Raw genomic sequence first — 19,046 nt, 5'->3', positions numbered from 1 at the left:
GACGCCATGTGACAATGAGCGATGCTGGTTCTAATTTATCAGCACCTACGTCAGAACAGATTACAACCGTGTAGATGTTCACACTAAAATGTCTGTAAGAAAAAGTAGAACCAATCATACTCGAATAGGAAAGCTTATAAAGCAGTGGCTAGTGATTGATTAAAAAGCGTTACACTGGCATAGATATCCCTTATACAGAGGGCGTAGACACACAGAAAATTTCATAACAAAATATTGAGAAAACAAGATTCCTGGCATCCACAAATATGGACTTTAATGACATGATCAGCGACGCATTGATCCAAGTACTTATGGCTAAAAGAATGGAAAGAGAGCTATAAATAATTCATGATGAACTATTTCTGATATTGAAACATCCAATTACAGTAGAATAAAAAAAACCTTTGCCAGATTTGCAGAACAGTATTTAAATATCCTTCAGAGTTCATAACTACATTAAACTCATTAACCACCTACAACCTTAGGAATTATGAATATGATGACCCATGTATTAACTAAAGATATAGTCTTCAGCTTTTGATGCTATCTATTTTGTTTGATTGCAGCCAAAAGATGCTTCAAGCAACCTGGTGCAAGTAGTCACAGGCATCTCGGCTCACATCTTGGAAGGCTTTGGGAAGACATCTGGAGTAAATTTCTGGGCAGCACTCAAACTTCCCTTAATCTTCATTGCACCCCTGCATCCATTCCCCACCGTAACAGACACAAGAACATCAATGCATAAACAAAGAAGAAAAGCAAAAGAAAAATTAGGATTCTGGGGACAAAAGAATCCATTTAAAGGTTAAACCTCATGAATGCCATCTGTGGATTCATCTTCCCCATGGCAACCTTAACAAAGTCCTCATCCTTAAATGAAAAAGATGCATCGGGCTTTCCTCCTTCGAATGGCCCTAAACACAGACACACCAAAATAATCATAATCATACATGATAGCATTATTGGAGAACGCAATAAAATTGGCCAAATTAAGTAGAATTGTAGAAATACGATTGTAGGAGACATCTAATTTGCAGCAAAACTTTTACAGTTGTTGATTAGTCTCTAGCTGATGAGATGTTTGGACTGAGATTCTAGAGAGTGGGTTTGTCAACTTAGTGAAGTAGTGCTGCATGGAAGGTATTGAATTCATCCAGCACTAGGAGGGGAACTAGTAGTAATGTACTAGATTTCATGTTCCATTTTCACATTAACGTATAAGCTGTATGTATAGCATTCAGTTGAACTTGAGTTTGTTCTGTACGCAACACGGTTCCAAACACCTACTAGATGTCTTACCTGACCTGGGGAAGAATGTGAAAAATCATGTCTCCCTAGACGTGCTTTCTTTTGGGTATTTTTCTTATTTTACTATTGATAATTAGACCAAGGCTTCAATGGGAGGAGCAGGGACTAGACATTCCTCACCTTGGTAGATGTGATCTGTCTGAGAGTGATCTTTGTTTGTCAGCATATCACTGTAACTAGTTACCACGTGTATTGATTTAAAAGAGAAAGAGGCATGTACGTATACGTTTAGGGGATTGGGATCACACATTCCATAATGGTAAAAGGTTAAGCTTTTCAGTAAAAATGGGGGACATGAATCAGGCTCTGGTTTTCTTCAGCACATCTAGGGATACTCACTTCTCACCATCGGCCACTGTATCATCTCCATTCTAAGCCTTTGGGAGTAAGAAATCTTCTTAGACGCCCTCCAACCCATACTGTCCTGAATTACCGTTTGCTCAGAACTCTTGCATGAATTCCACCGAAGGTCATTCCCTCACTCAGGCATGTAAGGAAGCATTTGTTTTAATCTTGATTTAATTTCATTATCTCACATTACATACATGGACCATCCTCAACACAAGACAACAACGTACAATCTAAAAGATTGAAATCATATAATCACAAGATACAGCAGCAACAACCAATCAGCAAAAGATGAGAGCGAAACCCTGAACACTAGCTCCATCTCTTCAACACATAATTTCATCCTCATCCGTGTATAGAACAGAAAATATATATATATATACACATATTGCTTATCAAATTAGGGAGATTACAATGCATTGCATAGAAGCACCGTTTTTTAGTCCATGTAACATGAACACATCATTATTCTTTTAAGGTTACAGAGTCATCTAAAAAGATCCATCATGATTTATGACACGAGTCTTCAACTTGAACATCAATTTACAGCTAAGACCTAAGACAACACCAGGTATACAGATACACTGTAATAAAATTACAAACAAAGCAAATGAAAACACAAGAATAAACTATTTCATAGGAATGGGTGTTAAAAAGCGATCGAAAGATATAGCTAACTAACCTTTGGTGACCTCTCCTTTCTTGAGATCAACGGTGTAGACGACCTCGTCGAATCCAATTTTCTAGAAATTAAATTCATAATTCAATGAGAACTGAGAACGATATAAAATTTTAATGAGAAGAGAAAAGAAGGACCTTAGGGGCAATGTGGAACTGATAAACGAGTCCAATTTTTGTGGTGAGTTTTTTGCCTTCGTCGGTGGAAAGATGCTGCTTCATCTGTTCCATTATGGCGTCAGATTTTAGGTTGGAAGAATCAGCCATGGCTTCGGCGTCACAGGAATGGAACGAAACCTAACTCGGTTTGGGTATGGGTTTGGGTTTGGAGTTAATTTGGGAGTTGGGAGGTTGGAGGAGTGGGACACGCACCATCTGATATGAATTGTGCAGTGACTAGTATTTTATAATCTTTTCTTTCTGGTTTCGTTACGTTATGGTATTCACTGTTGAGTGTTGGAGAGTATATAATATGACACCTAACTCTACTCAACTCCGTTGGCAGAATCTGATAAGATTAAGATTGGATCGGATGAGGCCCATCCCGTTGCACGCATTTCCATGTGGATCAAAGCCCACACCTCAAATACAACATAAATTCATTCTACTGTAATGCAGCTTTTGAATTTTATCATATCAATTTATTCTTTATTTAGGGCCTCAAAATAGAAATCTAAGTCCAACTCAAGCCTGCATTTATTTAGATTGGATCAGCACAAACTCAATGAAAACAAAAACTCAACTTGATCTGTAGAATCTATAAATGCCTTGCTGAATTTTTGCCATGATTTTTACTCACTTTTAACCACTCAGCAACTGCAAAGACCATCAGAGACCACCGCCTCAAAATAATATTGCTTCCGTCGGAGGACCAATAACAAAACACAACTTTTGTAACTTACTACAAATTTTAAGAAACTATTTACACAAATCAATGTGCATTTATTATAAAGTAAAAATTTATCATTTCAAAATCCAATAACATTTACACTTTTAAGGTAAAAAAATTACTAAGCAAATGAAATGAGTATAATATACACCTAGAATTAGTTTATTATAGGTAATTAATTTTACTCCAATTATTAATAATGACTGAATTTTTACCATACACATGTTTGGATAAATATATATTTATGAACTTAAATGGATTTTATTTATGAACTCACTTGTAAATTTTTTAAAATAAATTAAAAAGAGATTATTTTAATAAAAATTATATAAAACAATTAAATAAGTTAAAACAACTTATAAAAAGATCATAAGTCAATTTCATGACATTTTAAAGCAATATATTTGAACTTGTATGAAAAAATTGACCTCCTTATAAGTTTTTTCTAAACCTATTTCCTTAGACTTTGATTAATTTTACAAAAAAAAATTATCTAATAATAACCTGTTTATTAATTAATTAACTGAATAAAACACATTCTTCAAAAATGCACCTAGGGCATAGTTTTTATAGCGGGATTTCAAGTTGTTTGAAGAAAGTATTTTTCTTAAAGTAAAAAGTTAAAACACATTCTTCGACATTTTTCTTAAAGTAAAAAGAAAGTATTATCCATTTTTTGAAAAAAGTAATGACAAAAGAATTCTTTCTTAGGTGCCTATTTGGAGGGACTATTTGACGAGATAAGTGTCTTAGACGTGGTTCCTGTTATATGTTAATGTGTACCAAATGATTGACGAAGATTTAATGTCAAAGTAAAGGGATAACACTTGCATGCACATGCACAACAGCATGATTGGTGTGGGATCTCCGTTGGTAAAAAAATCTTGGCTTAACTCACTCTTTTCCTTATTTTCCGAGCTAAAAAATTCAGCTACCATATACGTGTGCCTAAAACAAAAAGGAAAGTATGGGAATATAATGCGCTGAATTAATTCAATTAGCCTCATATAAAACAAATGGTCGCCAAAAGCACGGTTGTCAATTTCTCAAAATGGCTACTTTGCTGCTTATTTTATAAATAATAATTGGCTAACCCGTTTGGACTAATCAGTCAGAAAATGCATGGTGTGACCATCCAAGGGCTTCTCATAAACCATTGTGCATCACTCTTTAGTCCCATCTATCATAATTCATGGGGTACATGACAACTAGGAGGTCTTGTCTTTATTTTTATTTTTTTAACGCATCATGCGGAAGTAGGTTGTGCCTAAATTTTGTTTTAACAGAACAAAATTATAATAATAATATCTTAAAAAAATTGATTTTTATTGAGTTTAATAGCATTGTACAATTTTTATAATCGAACTCACTGCAGGAGACAACGCTTCATTGTTGTTGTTATTATTGATGAATGTAACGAATGTAGAGGAAGATTGCTATAAGGGTAAAATATAAATCCACTCTCATCTAGTATTTAGTTGGTCACTCGATAATAAGTGGATGTTAAATTCATTCTAATTGGAAATTGTAGCCTTAAATGCAATAAAAAAGAGTAAAAATATAATTTGCATCACCTTATGGTGATTGATAAGGATGAAAATTAAAAGAAAAGGAAACATTACTTCATCATCGGAACACCAAAGCTTGGTTCAAGTAAAAAAGCAAGATAACCGATGGGAATCGAAGTTTAATGACAAGGGCAGGATAAAGACAAACCTCCCTTTCATTATAAATAGTGGTATTCATTACCAAATTAGCAAAGGACTGTGGTCCTGATTGGAAAAATATCAAAAGAATGAAACAAAATATACCAATAAGGGTCCTTGGGCAAGAATAGTCTACCAACACATGTATGTTTAATATTGTTTTAAATCGTAATTATAGAACTTTGTGACCAAAATAGATTTAATACAAAACAAAATTTTAAAATAGTGTAACTCGAAAACATTTTACTAGAATGAGTGTTTTAAACAATAATTAAACAGTAAGAAGTAAGTTAAAATTGTGCAACTTTACCCGCAATGGACATGTGGCATTTTCTGCATGTTGAGTCTATCGATAATGCACCATTAACTCAACAATTGACATGTGTCATATTTTTATGAATTGATTTTTATTGAGGATAATAACATTGTACAATTTTTATAATCAAATTCACAATATGAGACACTTTTGATTGTTATTATTATTAATGAATGCAATGAATGTTAAAATGAAAAAATATATATATAACTTCAGTTACTTTGAAAATAGTAAGATTTTTTTTGAAAGAACGTAAAAAAAAGGGTTGATCCGTATTATCTTAACTTGGTTCTGATTTCTTTATAATTTTAAAAAACCTAGTCAAATTCGTTTTTTACTTGTATCGAATACAACGTGTTGAAACAAATCTTCTTTATAAAAAATATGCTTTATTTAAATAAAAAAAATTATCCAATTTTATGAAATTATATGTTATTGTTCAAATTTGGAAACCTTCTTATCTAATATTTGGTTGGTCACTTAAAAATAAGTGGACATAAAATTCATTCTAATTGGAAATTGTAACCTCATATGCAAGAAAAAAAAAAGTAGAAAATAATTTGCATCACTGTATGGTGATTGATACGAATGAAAATTAAAAGAAAAGGAGGCAATACTTCACCATTAGAACAATGACAAGGCCAGGCTAAGGACACCTCCCCCTCCACGTTATGAATAGTGGTATTCGTTGCAAAATTAGCAAAGGACTGTGGTCCTGATTGAGAAAATATCAAAACAACGGCAAAAGAGAGAAGTGATAACAATAATGATGTTGGGCAAGAACAGATGTATGTTTGACATTGGTTTAAATCGTAATTATACGATTTTTTGAACAAATTGAGTTTAACACAAAACAAAATTTTCAAATAGGATAACTTGAAAACATTATACCACTGGTATTTTAAATAATAACTAATCTAAAAAGCAAGTAGAAAATGTGCAACTTTACTAACAATCAACATACGGCATAACTTTCATGTTGAGTCTAATGAAATTGTGCAACTAACTCAGCAATTGACATGTGTTACATTTATACAAGTTTAGTCCATAAAAAATGAAACTTTAACTCAGTAATTAACACAACAATAATGTATCGCTCCTGTATAATTTGTAAGATTTATAACATAATTAGTATTTATAAAGTAATTATAAGTACTAATAAATCACAATAATCGAAATATTAACTTCATCTCTTTTCATTATCTCAAACACATGAAAATGCTAGATCTTGCCTAAATGTTTTAAATGAATAACTTCTCAACTATCGAAAGCATTGGATAACATACAATTAAATTATATTATAAATTAAATGTATAGAAAGTTTATTATTCATAAACATACCTGGTACCATATGATTGTCTTGATTGGAAGATTCTTAGATATGTGTGGATGCAATGTAATGGAAATTTAGCATGTGTCTAAAGTTGAATTAATTGTGTAAGATTCAAATTTTCTTGTAGTGATAATTTGTATTCACACACAATTGTCAATATAAAGTTGCTTGGTTATTTTATCAAACATACGCAATAACCAACTCATCTTTAAAAATCTACCTTATAGTATTAAATAGTTATAATATCAAACTAAATAACACGAAAAATTATACTAATTTTAAATTTATCTTTATTTTATTACAATACTATTATAATTATACACTATAACATTTATTTAAATATTATTATACTCTACAACATAAAATTTAAATATAATATATAACAACAATTAAATATAACTGATAACATTATATTAAAAAATAATATATTTGCTAGCATCACAATTATGTATTTTTTTCTTTCTAAAATAAATACATAATAACATATTTCAAACTTATATATAAATAATTTATGCTTAATATATACACAATGTTCATATAAATAATTTATGCTATATTGTATATTTTAAAAATTAATTAATAATATTACACATTTTGAATAATATAAAAAATATTTTTTTTCATAATAACAGTATTTTTAAATAAATACTTTAAACAATTATTTTTTATGATAAAAGTACTAATTTTTCAAATAAATACTTTGTCATAATAATAGTACTGTTAATAACATATTAACTACAATTAAAATAATAACATACCTTTAACAAGAAATATGCAACTATCCCTTTTTGGACGTCACAATGCACCTCAACAACGAAGCTCTAATTTCCTAACTTCCAACAAAATGCAAAATCGAAAAGTTATCCACAAATTTAACTAATCATCAATAATATTTTACTGATGGCCAAAATAACAACAACCTAGACGCTTCGATAAATCCATCGATAGAAAACAGAACCATTAAAAGATTCCTCGGTATCCTGCTCTTTTTTTTTTGTTAAAGGTAAAATTCATATAAAAATAAACATGTAAGTAACTTAGTTTGATGAGTGAAATTGATTTGGTCAATATTTGATCAGTATAATTATCTATCAATTTTTTAATTCTTAAAAAATTAATTCGCAAAGGTTACTCAAAAATTATTTCCATAAAAAATAATATTTTATTCACTATATAGTTTAATTCTTTTCTCAAGTAAATTAGTTTTCTAATAAATTAAGAAATTATTTCAATCAGTATTATCTGATAAAGATATTGTAGGATTATCAAGGAGTAACCTATTAAGAGAGTACTCTCAAGTTTATCTTATTTTCTTTTTCCTCTATATTCTCTGTTAATTGGAGTTTAGTAACAATTGTTGTGTCACCTCACACACTTTACACCTTTACCTTTTAAAAAGCGAATAGAACTAATAATTTTTAAATTTATTATACATTTAAAAATATAATTTAATTAAGTATTTATTTAATAAATTTATTTATATAAAAATTATATCATAAATTTAATTATATTTTTAAAAATAAATTAAAATAATTTATTAAAATAAGTTAAAAAATAGTAAAAAATTATAATGTTTTTTAAGTTATTTCAAAGTCCTCTTTAATTTTGTTTAAGTTTTCATATATTTAAACAGCTTAATTAAAATAAAAGTATGTTATATTCATATGAATATAATTAAAATACATTGTTCACATAAAAAAATTACATTTTTATTCAGTTATAAATTACTATATTAATAAAAATTATAAATTTAATAAAACTTAAAATTATACCTGTCATATATTTTAATAGTTGACGGTGGAAATTATGTTTGCATTGATAATGTACCATATATATAATCACATGATAATAAGTTTTTATTGTATAATTAAAATTGAAAAGGAAATAACTACATTTACTCTCCTTCCTTCTTGTAACTCAATATATGATGTTGATTATTTAATTTGATATATATTAATATTTAAGATTTTTATTATATTTTTTTTAAACCATGTGTTATTAACTTTCTATTTTAAACTTAATTTCATCATTAGCTATAAAAATAGTTAATATTATAATACTCTATATTAACTTGTTATATATAACGTTATAAAACATACTAATTTATATATAATATAATATAAAAGGAGAAGGGTGCTATTGAAGGACTAAACAAGAATGTCATGTGGGTACCTAATAAAAAAGTAGTGTCACAGTGAGTTATGTTGATCAGAATATAGTTAAGAGGTACTGCAAGGCGATGGTGGAAAAGTTACACCAATAAGAAGAGTTCAATAGTGTGGCTGACTTCAATTTATGGGAATCCATACTGAATGTCAAGGTCATTATTATGGGTGACGATATGGTTCTATTGAAATTGGAAGGTCCGAAGGATCTAGGGGAGGTTTTAGCTAAGTATAAAGATGATTTGTTTAAGTTGTTTTATACCATTAATTAGTGGTATGGCTGTTAATAGGGTAATGAAGGTTCATTTGTATGGTGTGTCATATCATGCTTGGTTAGAAGCATTCTTTTGGAAGATTGTGTCACCTTTAAGAGATTTTGTATGCATGTACAATGATAGACATCCCAAAAACGTATGAATTTTGCAAGAGTTTACTTACGACTCAAACAAATGCGCTGATTAACAAAGATATGAGAATTCATGTTAATGATCTCGTGTTCTCAATCTAGATGGTCGAGGAACATGAGAGAGAATTCTTTCAAAGATGGTGATGGTATCATGATTCAAATACTTCATCATCAGGAAGTTATAATAATGCTTCATTGGATTTGGACGCTTTTGAAGATGAAAGTTCAGATGATGGTGAAAAAGGTTATAATCTAATGACAGAAAGCCTAGCAAAAAAAATAGTGACCAAAGATGGTGTGGAGAGCATAGAGGAGAGGGAAAATGAGGTGAATTATTGGAAACAAAATTTACATGATTCTATTTTAGACATTGCACAATATTAAGAGAAGTTTAAAAATACGAAATTAAATTCCATGGAAAACGTAGCAGATGCGCGAATGAGAGAGAATTCAAATTGTGAAATGAATATCAAGAATGACTTAAATTTCAATTATAATGAAGATGTTGTGCGATTGTGTGAAGATGCATTTGAAAAAGAGGCTAACCGGGGTGGGCCTTTGCTGCTCAAAACTTAGGAAGGGAATTTGGGACATAGGAGTTGATGAAGGATTATGACAACTGAGTGTTATTGATAAGGAAGCACTGGATGAAAGGATGTGGAACAAAAAGAGTTTATTAGCGAATTTGATAGCTTGATTATTAGGCATTCTCATGGGACAAACGAGACTAATCATGTATTTAATCAAGGACTAGAATCTCCTCAATCCAATGTTATTGTTGGGACAATAGTACAGAAAAGAATTAATACTAGAAATGTTAGGAGTGCACTTTGTAAGGCGAGAAAAAGGGATCAAAACTTGAGCCAAATGCTTGGAATATGTATCTTGAAAGCCGCTTAAAGCAGCGCCTTTAGAAAAAATCGATTGTGAATTGAATTAATGATATTTTTATATGTATTGCTAATTTCTTTTAGAGTTATAACGAGTTAAAATACCTTTTGTATTCAAAATTTTTTCTTAATAAAATGGTATAAAAGTTGTTTATCTTAGTAAATCTCTTCTTTGTAAATTTTGTTTTGGGAGGGCTTTTAAGTCCCTCCCTTTATCAAAAACAGTGTTTGGTATGAAATTAGAAAAAATAAAACAAAATTAAAAAGACATATTACTTTTTTAAAAAAAATAATACAAAAAAATTAAAAAAATAATTATTTTTCTCCTATTTTCTTGGCTAATATAAGAAAATAATAATAATATTGGCCCCTCATGCTTTTTTCTCATCAAATTTTTAGATATTATAAATAATAAGAAAAAGGTTAAAACTTTTTTTTTTAATACTTCTTTCTTAACAGTTTTCGTCATACTAAGTAAAACAGTCAAGTTTACAGATTAGTTGGTTAAAATGATTAATCTAGTTTAATCTTGAAATATTGAAAAAAAATGATAATCAATAGTTTTAAAAAAATATCATTTATATTATTTTTTATGATAACAACCATAATAAGTGTTATTCTAATAGATAAAATTCGCTATATAGATCCTACAAAGTTATTGAGTTTCATAAAAATATTAATATATTATTTCCAGAAACTATAATTCATAATAAATACTTTGAAAATTTCACCGAAATGTAGAAAGTTTATAAAAGAAATTAACTTATTGATTTTGAAAACATTTTGCACAGAGACGTTGCTTTGGTGGAGTGGAATCTTGGTTGGTGCTGAGAAGGCAGTGGCATACAGCTAAGGAACAGGATATGGGAATTCTTGAGGTCTCCGAAGCTCCACTTCATTACTTCATTCTCCACTTCGTTACATTGGATTCGCTTCTACTTCCATCGGGCCTTATGGGCCCACATATGATCCCATGGCACCGCAAATGCAGTTTTTTTTTTAATAATTTTTTTTTTATTAATTTAACAGGTTTAAAACAATCTGATTTCATTTTGAGAACTTTTGATTTTATTATTATACAAATATCAATCTAAAATATATTTCTTTCAGTTTTATTTATAAAAATTAACAATTATTACTTTTGTTTTCTAAAATACAAGAAATATATATATTTTAAATATATTAATTAATAATTTTTTATATACCTTTATTTATTATAAGATTTATATTAACAAGACATTTGCTTGTTATTCGTATAAAGATATATGTTCATTTATATAATGTATAAGTTATCGATTTCATCATTTATTATCATATATATTTTTAAATATACTGTAAATTTAGAACATGTAACTAAGAGTGTTGAGGAATTTATTATGAAATATTTGATTTTAACTCATTAAATACTGGGCTGAGCTTGTAGCTCAAACTAAAAGTTAGGCTTGATTATTTAAAAGAGTCAAGTTTAAATTTTATAAAATATTAATAATTTATGAATAATTTGCATACTTACATTTAGTTATAATTTTATTTGTTAAATTTACATGAAATTTATTTTTTATTATTATAATTGTGAGTATAATTTATTTATCTTTAATTTTCAAGAGTTATATTTTAAAAAAGTGATAATAATTTTATTAAAAAATATTATTTTTATAATATATATATATATATATATTAATCTTAAATGATCTTTATGAAAATAAAATTATAATCTATTATCATTTTGTTTTACTTTTTAACATAAAAATATTCATTAAACACTAAGTTAATACAAAAATTATTCAAAACATATAAAAGAAATTTTAAATAAACAAATGAGTCAAGTTTAAATTTTAAAATTGTTATCAAATTAAGATTAAAATTTAAGTCTATCTTATTATAATAAATAAGTCAAACTTTCACCTGTTTCTTTTTTATGATTCAATCTTGAACTTTAAGAAATTAACTCGTCTCATTTTTACCTCTACATATAACTACTTTTTCTTATTCTTAATGAATTAATTTTTGTTCTTATAATAAGAATGAATGTGAGTTTTTTTATTAATTGTATTTATATTTATTAAGAAAAAAATTGAATTTATTCTTACTTATGATTTATAATTTAAATTAAGTTATAAGGTATGATAAAATTCAATATTTTTAAATATTTTTATATATATTTAATAAATTAAGTTATAATTAAGTTATAGCTTTTATTTAATAAATATTTTCTTTTAATTAAAAATTAATTATTAAAAAAATTGATACAGTAATTAAATTTTTTATTCATACTCTAATTAGTTAAAATAAATTTTCATCTCTTAAAAAATAAATTAAAATTTAAAAAAGTATTAAACTATAAAGTATCAATTTGAATTATTTTGATGTTACCATAAAACTTTAATTTTATATGCACTTAATTAACAAGACTATATTATGAATATATTTTTTTAAATTAATCATGATAAAAATTAATAATAATTATTAATATAATAATTTATAATTAAATTATATAAATATATTTAAACTAAAATTTTAATATAATTCTCATATCAAATCACAAATTTTATGTAAAATTAATTAAAAAAAATTCTTTGTCCAAAATGAACACATGCAAATGTGAATACATCTATTTCAAACATGAAATGTAGACGCATGCTAGTTGTTATTGAATGCTAACTTAATTTATGATCTTAAACTTGAGCTTTAATAAATATAATTATATTAAATATTGATAAAGAAAATTTTAAAAAAATTTCATCGTAGTTAATAATAGATTCAATCTCTATCGCTAATCATGACACATATTTAATTATTAAACTTTGTTGTATCTTTTACTTATTTATATATTATTTTTGTTAAGGATACACTTTTCTTTCGTAGTTTCGCTTTTTGTCTTTTAATATGACATTCTTATGGAATATACCAAATTCTTCTTTGCTATGACGTGGGGAGGAAAAGTACCTACAAAGACACTTTGATGGTAAAATTAATATTCGGTATAAAATTATAAATGTTATTTAATATCAGAAGTCCATCAATTACTTGTTCTTCTTACTTTTTTTTTATAGACAAAATATTGGGCTAATGAGCTTCATAACTCAGCCCTATCTTAGCCTTCTGATTACTTAGATAGTTAACCTTTTTCTTATTGATTATCGATTTTTAATCTTTAATTATCTTATTTTGATATGATTAGAGAGGTGTTCATTCTGAGGTTAGGCCAAAAGGGTGTGAGTACCTTTTGACCTAATGTTAAGCCAAATGGGTATTCAGTTTTCTTTTTCTATAGTGGTGACCGAAGTATCTTATCAAGTACACTTGCCCCTCAAGCTCGATGAGGTATGACGTAAGGGCTTTTGAATTGATCAATGGGCAACTTATTACTCCGTTGTCGATGTATGGTCCTTATTCATATACGTCGAATGGGCATGGGTACCTTTCGGCTTAAGTTAGACCGAGGGGGTACTCGTCCCCTAAGCCCGAGGAGGTATGACATAGGGGCTTAGGATCGATCTTTCAAAAACTTGTTTATTTTGATGTGTGGTTCTTGCCTATTGGTGAGGCCGAAGGGATAGTGAAGTTCCTGTTTGCTTGGGAATGACCGAATACCTTGTGCACACTTGCCTCCCCAAGCCTAAAGAGGTAAGATTTTCGAGTTGGCAGATTAGGGTTTCAGTAAATTAGAATTTTTAGCAAATTAGAGTTTCAAGACCGGATACTTTAAAGTAACCGTTGACCCTGTTGGTAAAAAAATACTTTTATGATAGTGGAGATAGACTCCTTTTTCCCTATTATTGGACTCGAGTACCTCGCCAGTACGACATCTATCTGGAAGAGATGCTTACTCAGGAAGAGTCGTCGGCATTGGACTACTTGAAATCTCTCCCTCGAGAACTTCCTGCTCGAGCACTTATCTTTTTGCTAAAATCTCCTAAGCCCCGCTTGGACTTGAAGGGTAGACTTTGTGACTTTTGTTTCTGTTTTGCTGGCCATGCTATATTGATTTGACTTCTTGTCTTCGGTGCAGGTATTATGGCGTAGAGAGGGTATGGTCTAAGTTATCGGCAAGCATTGATGTGCCAAGCTCTCGAGGAAGTTTAAGTTAAACAGCACTGACAACCTCAAATTGACCAAATACTTTAGCTGGCTGAAACACGCCCTCCTCCACAAGACCTTCCTTTTGCCGAAGGGCCTCTTAAGAAAAGAAAAGACAAAGGCAAGGGGAAAGAGTCCGAAAGGGATCACAGAAAGAAACATGCCCGCTCTGAACCCTCCTATGGTCCAAGTAGCTCGTCAACCTAAGCCATTATCCCTCTGGTAGTTATGACGGATAATTTCTTTGCCAAAGCGGTTAAGGCTACCAAACTTGTATCCTTTGACTTGCTATCGGACACGGAGAGGTCTATTGTAAATAAACAAGATAATAGGTCTCAGTGGCAATGGTACTGCGAGTTATAGACCCAAGCCATGGTGATGGCGCGCAGCTTGGCTTTGAAGCCTTTGCTTCAACTTGAAAAGGTCCAAAGCCAATTCTCCATAACCCAGAAAGCTTTGGAGGAAAGTGAAGAAGTTCGATCAGATCTGACTGACACCAATAAAGCGTTGGAGGTTGAAGTGACTCAGCTAAAAGAGCACCTCAATATTATGGAGGACCAGCTACATACTGTGGAAGGCTGGGCTATTGCTGCCAAGAAGGCCCAAAGGGTGAAGGGTCTTGAACTGGCTGATGCTTTAGCAAGGGAAAGGTGCAATAAAGAAAGGTCGATGCTAATATGAAAGCATTTGTGGCCAAATGTCAAGAAAAAATAATTGTTGAGCATGAGGCAGGCTTTCAACATGCTGTGAGGTAGGCGGTGTAATTTTGTCAAGTGCCTCCTGTTTTCCACTTCGACATGATGAAGGACTTCTTTCAAGGGAAGTTAAAGAAGTCCTTAAGTTATGACACAGTGGCTGACGATGTTGAGGCTGACGCACTTGCTCCTTGCCAAACTCAGCTGGAGGCTATCGAGGGGGATTTGGTCCAGGATGATCATGTGAAGGTTGATGAAGTCGCTAAAGACCAAGGTCGGGAGAATTAGTGGAAAATATTTATGTCGAGGAGCTATGTTTTTATTTGAATTTTGTAATCCTTAGGCCGTTAGTGCCTATTTTTTGTAATGCTTTGGCCATTTTGTGCCTTTGTTAATATAATAGACTAAGTTTTGATTTTCATATTAATTTGTGTATTAATCGTTCAAGTCGTTATTACCAAAATTTTAACCAAGGTTAATTGTGACATATATTGGTAAATATTTAACTCGGATAGTTTCTGTAAAAATTTTAATTTTTATCTTGTACGAAATATCCAAGAGATACTAACTTAAGTAACAAGTTCAATTTTAACTGAGTGAAGTAGTAATTTATTCCTCAGCTGAGCAAGTTAGATGAAATAATCAAGTATGGTATTTTTTACGAGCCGACTAGGTTCTTGTAAATGTAATGATATTATTATTCAAACTTAGTCGAGTATGAAATTCAGGAGGGGATATTTTATTTAACTTTAGCTGAGTGAGTAACTCAGAAGAAAATATTTAATTCAACCTTAGCCAAGTGAGGTATTCGGGAAGGATTATGGAATTCAACCTTAGCTAAGGGAGGAAAAGAGTGCACTGAATACATCGTACAAAATTTTAACTAAAATAATGCTTGAGGTGTGAAGCGTTCCAGGTCCTCGGTATTACTTTATCCTCTAGTGTCTCAAGTTTATAAGAACCATTGTCCAAGCTAGCTATTATTCGAAATGGTCCTTCTCAGTTAGTGGCTAATTTTCCTTCTCGCCGGTCACGACGTGCTTCTCCAAAGCCCTTCATACTAAGTCTCTGACCTGAAATCGTCTCGGGTTTAGCTTTGAGTTATACTTTCGTGACATTACTCTTTTGCTTGTTTCAGCTATAATAATGACTTAGTCTCTGAGTTCGTCTAGTAGATCCAGGTTAGTACTTATCAAAACAGTATTTGCATCTTCTTTGAAGTGTATTCTTTGGAAAGAAGGTTCACCAATCTCAACCGAGATCATAGCCTCGGTGCCATAAGTCATTCTAAATGGAGTTTCTCTAGTGGAAGTTGGTGGGGTGCACATGTATGCCCAAAGGATCTGAGGTAGTATTTCGGAGGCCAAGCGTCGTTTAAGTTCATAAAGAATGACTTTATTAGCTACCTCGGCCTATACGTTGCTTTAAGGATGTTCTACCGAAGTGACTTGGTATTTTATACAAAGTCCTTCTAGGAACTCATTGAAACGCCGATCAGTGAACTGAAGGTCATTGTTAGTAACGAGAGCGTACGACACAACGAAGCAGGTGATGATATTTTTTCACGTGAATTTTTGGACATTGTTAGTCGTGATGGTCACAAGAGGTTTGACTTCAATTCACTTGGTAAAATAATCGATCGCAATGATAAGAAACTTGCATTGACCTTTGGGTATAGGGAATGGTCCTAGCAAGTCCATCCCCCATACCGCAAAAGGCTAGGGGAAAAGACAGGGTGTAGGATCTCGGCTGATTAATGTATGAGTGGATCGTGTTGCTAACATGGGGTGCATTTCTTGATAAATAGTTCACAATCCTTGGCTAGAGTCGACCAATAATATCCTGCTCTTAGTATCTTTGATGCTATTGTTCGTCCTCCAGAGTAAGTTCCATAGATGCCCTCGTGAATTTTCCTCATTACATAATTAGTTTTTTCTTCACCGAGACACTTTAATAGCAGAGTTGAGATCCCTCTTTTATATGATTCTCCACCGACGAGGGTATATTTTGCTGCCCGTATCCTTAGACTTTTGGCTTGGTCCTGATCATTAGGGAGTTTATGTTGACAAGGTATTGGACGATATCTGTCATCCAATTCTGAGATGCATCTTTGATTTTCATGCATTTATGGCCCAAAATACTTGGTTTGTTGATTTCTTACTGGATCATGCTTTAGATTTGTCTCGACTTTCGATGACTAACTAAGTTGGCTAGCCTATCGACTCGTTCATTTAGATCTCGCGGGGTGTAACGGACATGTACCTCATCAAATTCATGGTGTAGCTTTTTAAATTCTTGATAATATTTCAACATGGTCGGATCTTTGACTTGGTAAGTGCCATTGACCCGCTCAGCAACCACCTAGGAGTCGCTTCAACATGCAATTCTTTTGACCCCAATCTCCTTTGCTAACCTGAGTCCAGCAATTAGTGCTTTGTATTCAGCCTGATTGTTGGAAACCTTGAAGCCGAATCGTATTGATTTTTTTAATGTCACCTTGTTTGGTCCTTCTAAGATGACCCTTGCTCCACTGCCGTGAATATTTGATGATCGGTCCACATGTAAGTTCTATATGTCGGTAACTGGCATGATCTGAGGATGAAATTTGTTAAGAAATTCCACGAGGACTTGGGCTTTAAGCGGTCCTTGCGCTTCAAAAAGAATATCGTACTTAGACAACTCAACCACGTATGCCATCATTCAGCTTGCTTACTCTGGCTTACACAACATTTATGCGATTGGGCAATCAGTGTGTACTACAATTCGATGGCTTTGGAAATAGTGTCATAATTGTCGTGCCGTGTAAACTAAACCCAAGATTTCTTTTTTCATTAATTGGTATTAGGTTTCAATGTTATGTAGTGTCCGGCTAATAGAGTATATTGGCATCTGTTTCAGAACTTCCTGTAATAATACCGAATTGATGGCCTTGTCTGATATTGCTAGGTAAATGACCATGTCCCGATCAGGCTTTAGTTTGGTTAGGATTGAAGGGGTAGCTAGCATGGTTTTAAATTGTTCGAAAGTGGCCTCATATTCTTCGGACCATAGGAATTTTTGGGCCTTCTTTAGGAGATCTGCTAAAGGTCGAGACTTCTTTTCCATCTTCGAAAGGAATCGAGATAGCACGGCTATTCGACCAGTTAGTTGTTAGACTTCTTTGACTGTTCGTGGACTGTGCATATCAATAACAGCCTGACACTTGTTCGAATTTTTCTGAATCCCTTTTTCGGAGAGCATAAAGCCTAAAAATTTTCCTCCAAATACCCCAAACGTGCACTTTTCTAGATTGAATCACATTCCATGCCGTTGTGCTTCAGCGAAGACTTCAGTTAAATGGATTACATGGTCAACGGTAGTAGCGGATTTTACCACAATGTCATCTACATAGACTTCCATACATCTTCCTAACTGCTTAGTAAAGATTTTATCCATTAACCTTTGATAGGTTGCACTTGCATTTTTTAGGCCCAAGGGCATAACTTTATAGCAAAAATTTGCCGAGTCAATGATAAAGGCTGTTTTGTCTTCGTTAGGGGGCACATTCGAATCTGGTTGTAGCCGGAGTATGCATCTAGGAAATTGAGTATCTTGTGACCTGTTGCTCCGTCAACTAAAGTGTCTATATTAGACAAGGGATATACATCTTTGAGACATGTTTTATTCAAATCCGTAAAGTCAGTGCACATCCTCCATTTCCCATTTGCCTTTTTAACCATTACCACGTTAACCAGCCAAGTGGAATATCGTATTTCTTGAATAAATCCTGCCCTCATAAGTTTACTGGTCTCTTCTTGGACTTCTTGGGCCCGTTCACCCCCAAATTTTCTCCTTTTTTGTGCAACCGACTTAGCCCCCTTATATGCTAACAAACTATGACACAAGAAACCAGGATCTATTCCATGCATATTTGCCGTCGTCCATGCGAATAACTCAGCATGATTGAGTAACACACTTTGAATTGCTTGTTGTTCATTCTGTAATAATTCGGTTCCTAAGTACATGACCTGTTCGAGCATTCTTCCTAACTGGAAGGATTTCTTTTCTTCATTAGGCTCAACCGAAAATCCCTCGTCTATTTTTGGATTGAGTTCCATGTCCAAGAGGTCTTCTCCTACCTGAGAGGAGACTATATTGACGTCCCTACTCAGATTAGGTAAGGGCTTTAAGCGCAAACTTGCAAAATAATATTCCCTAATGAGCTTTTGATCTGCATGGATGGTAATGATCTT

The 19,046-nt window shown here is 31.6% G+C and overlaps 1 protein-coding gene across 1 annotated transcript; it reads right to left on the bottom strand.

Moving 5' to 3' along the window:
* Positions 1-301: 301 nt before the first annotated feature.
* Positions 302-2,786, bottom strand: LOC113847702 (peroxisomal multifunctional enzyme type 2). The gene is made up of 4 exons (XM_027476946.1): positions 2,473-2,786; positions 2,339-2,399; positions 812-914; positions 302-698 (listed from the first exon to the last, which is right to left on the bottom strand). Exons 1-4 carry the CDS (start codon positions 2,599-2,601, stop codon positions 617-619), a joined length of 375 nt encoding a protein of 124 aa, XP_027332747.1. The 5' UTR covers positions 2,602-2,786; the 3' UTR covers positions 302-616.
* Positions 2,787-19,046: the final 16,260 nt, after the last annotated feature.

Source organism: Abrus precatorius, unplaced genomic scaffold, assembly GCF_003935025.1.
Source record: "Abrus precatorius isolate BTA unplaced genomic scaffold, Abrus_2018 Scaffold8, whole genome shotgun sequence".
NCBI lineage: Eukaryota > Viridiplantae > Streptophyta > Magnoliopsida > Fabales > Fabaceae > Abrus > Abrus precatorius.
The sequence above is the reverse complement of the archived record's forward strand: the minus strand, read 5'-3'. Positions and strand labels throughout refer to the sequence as shown.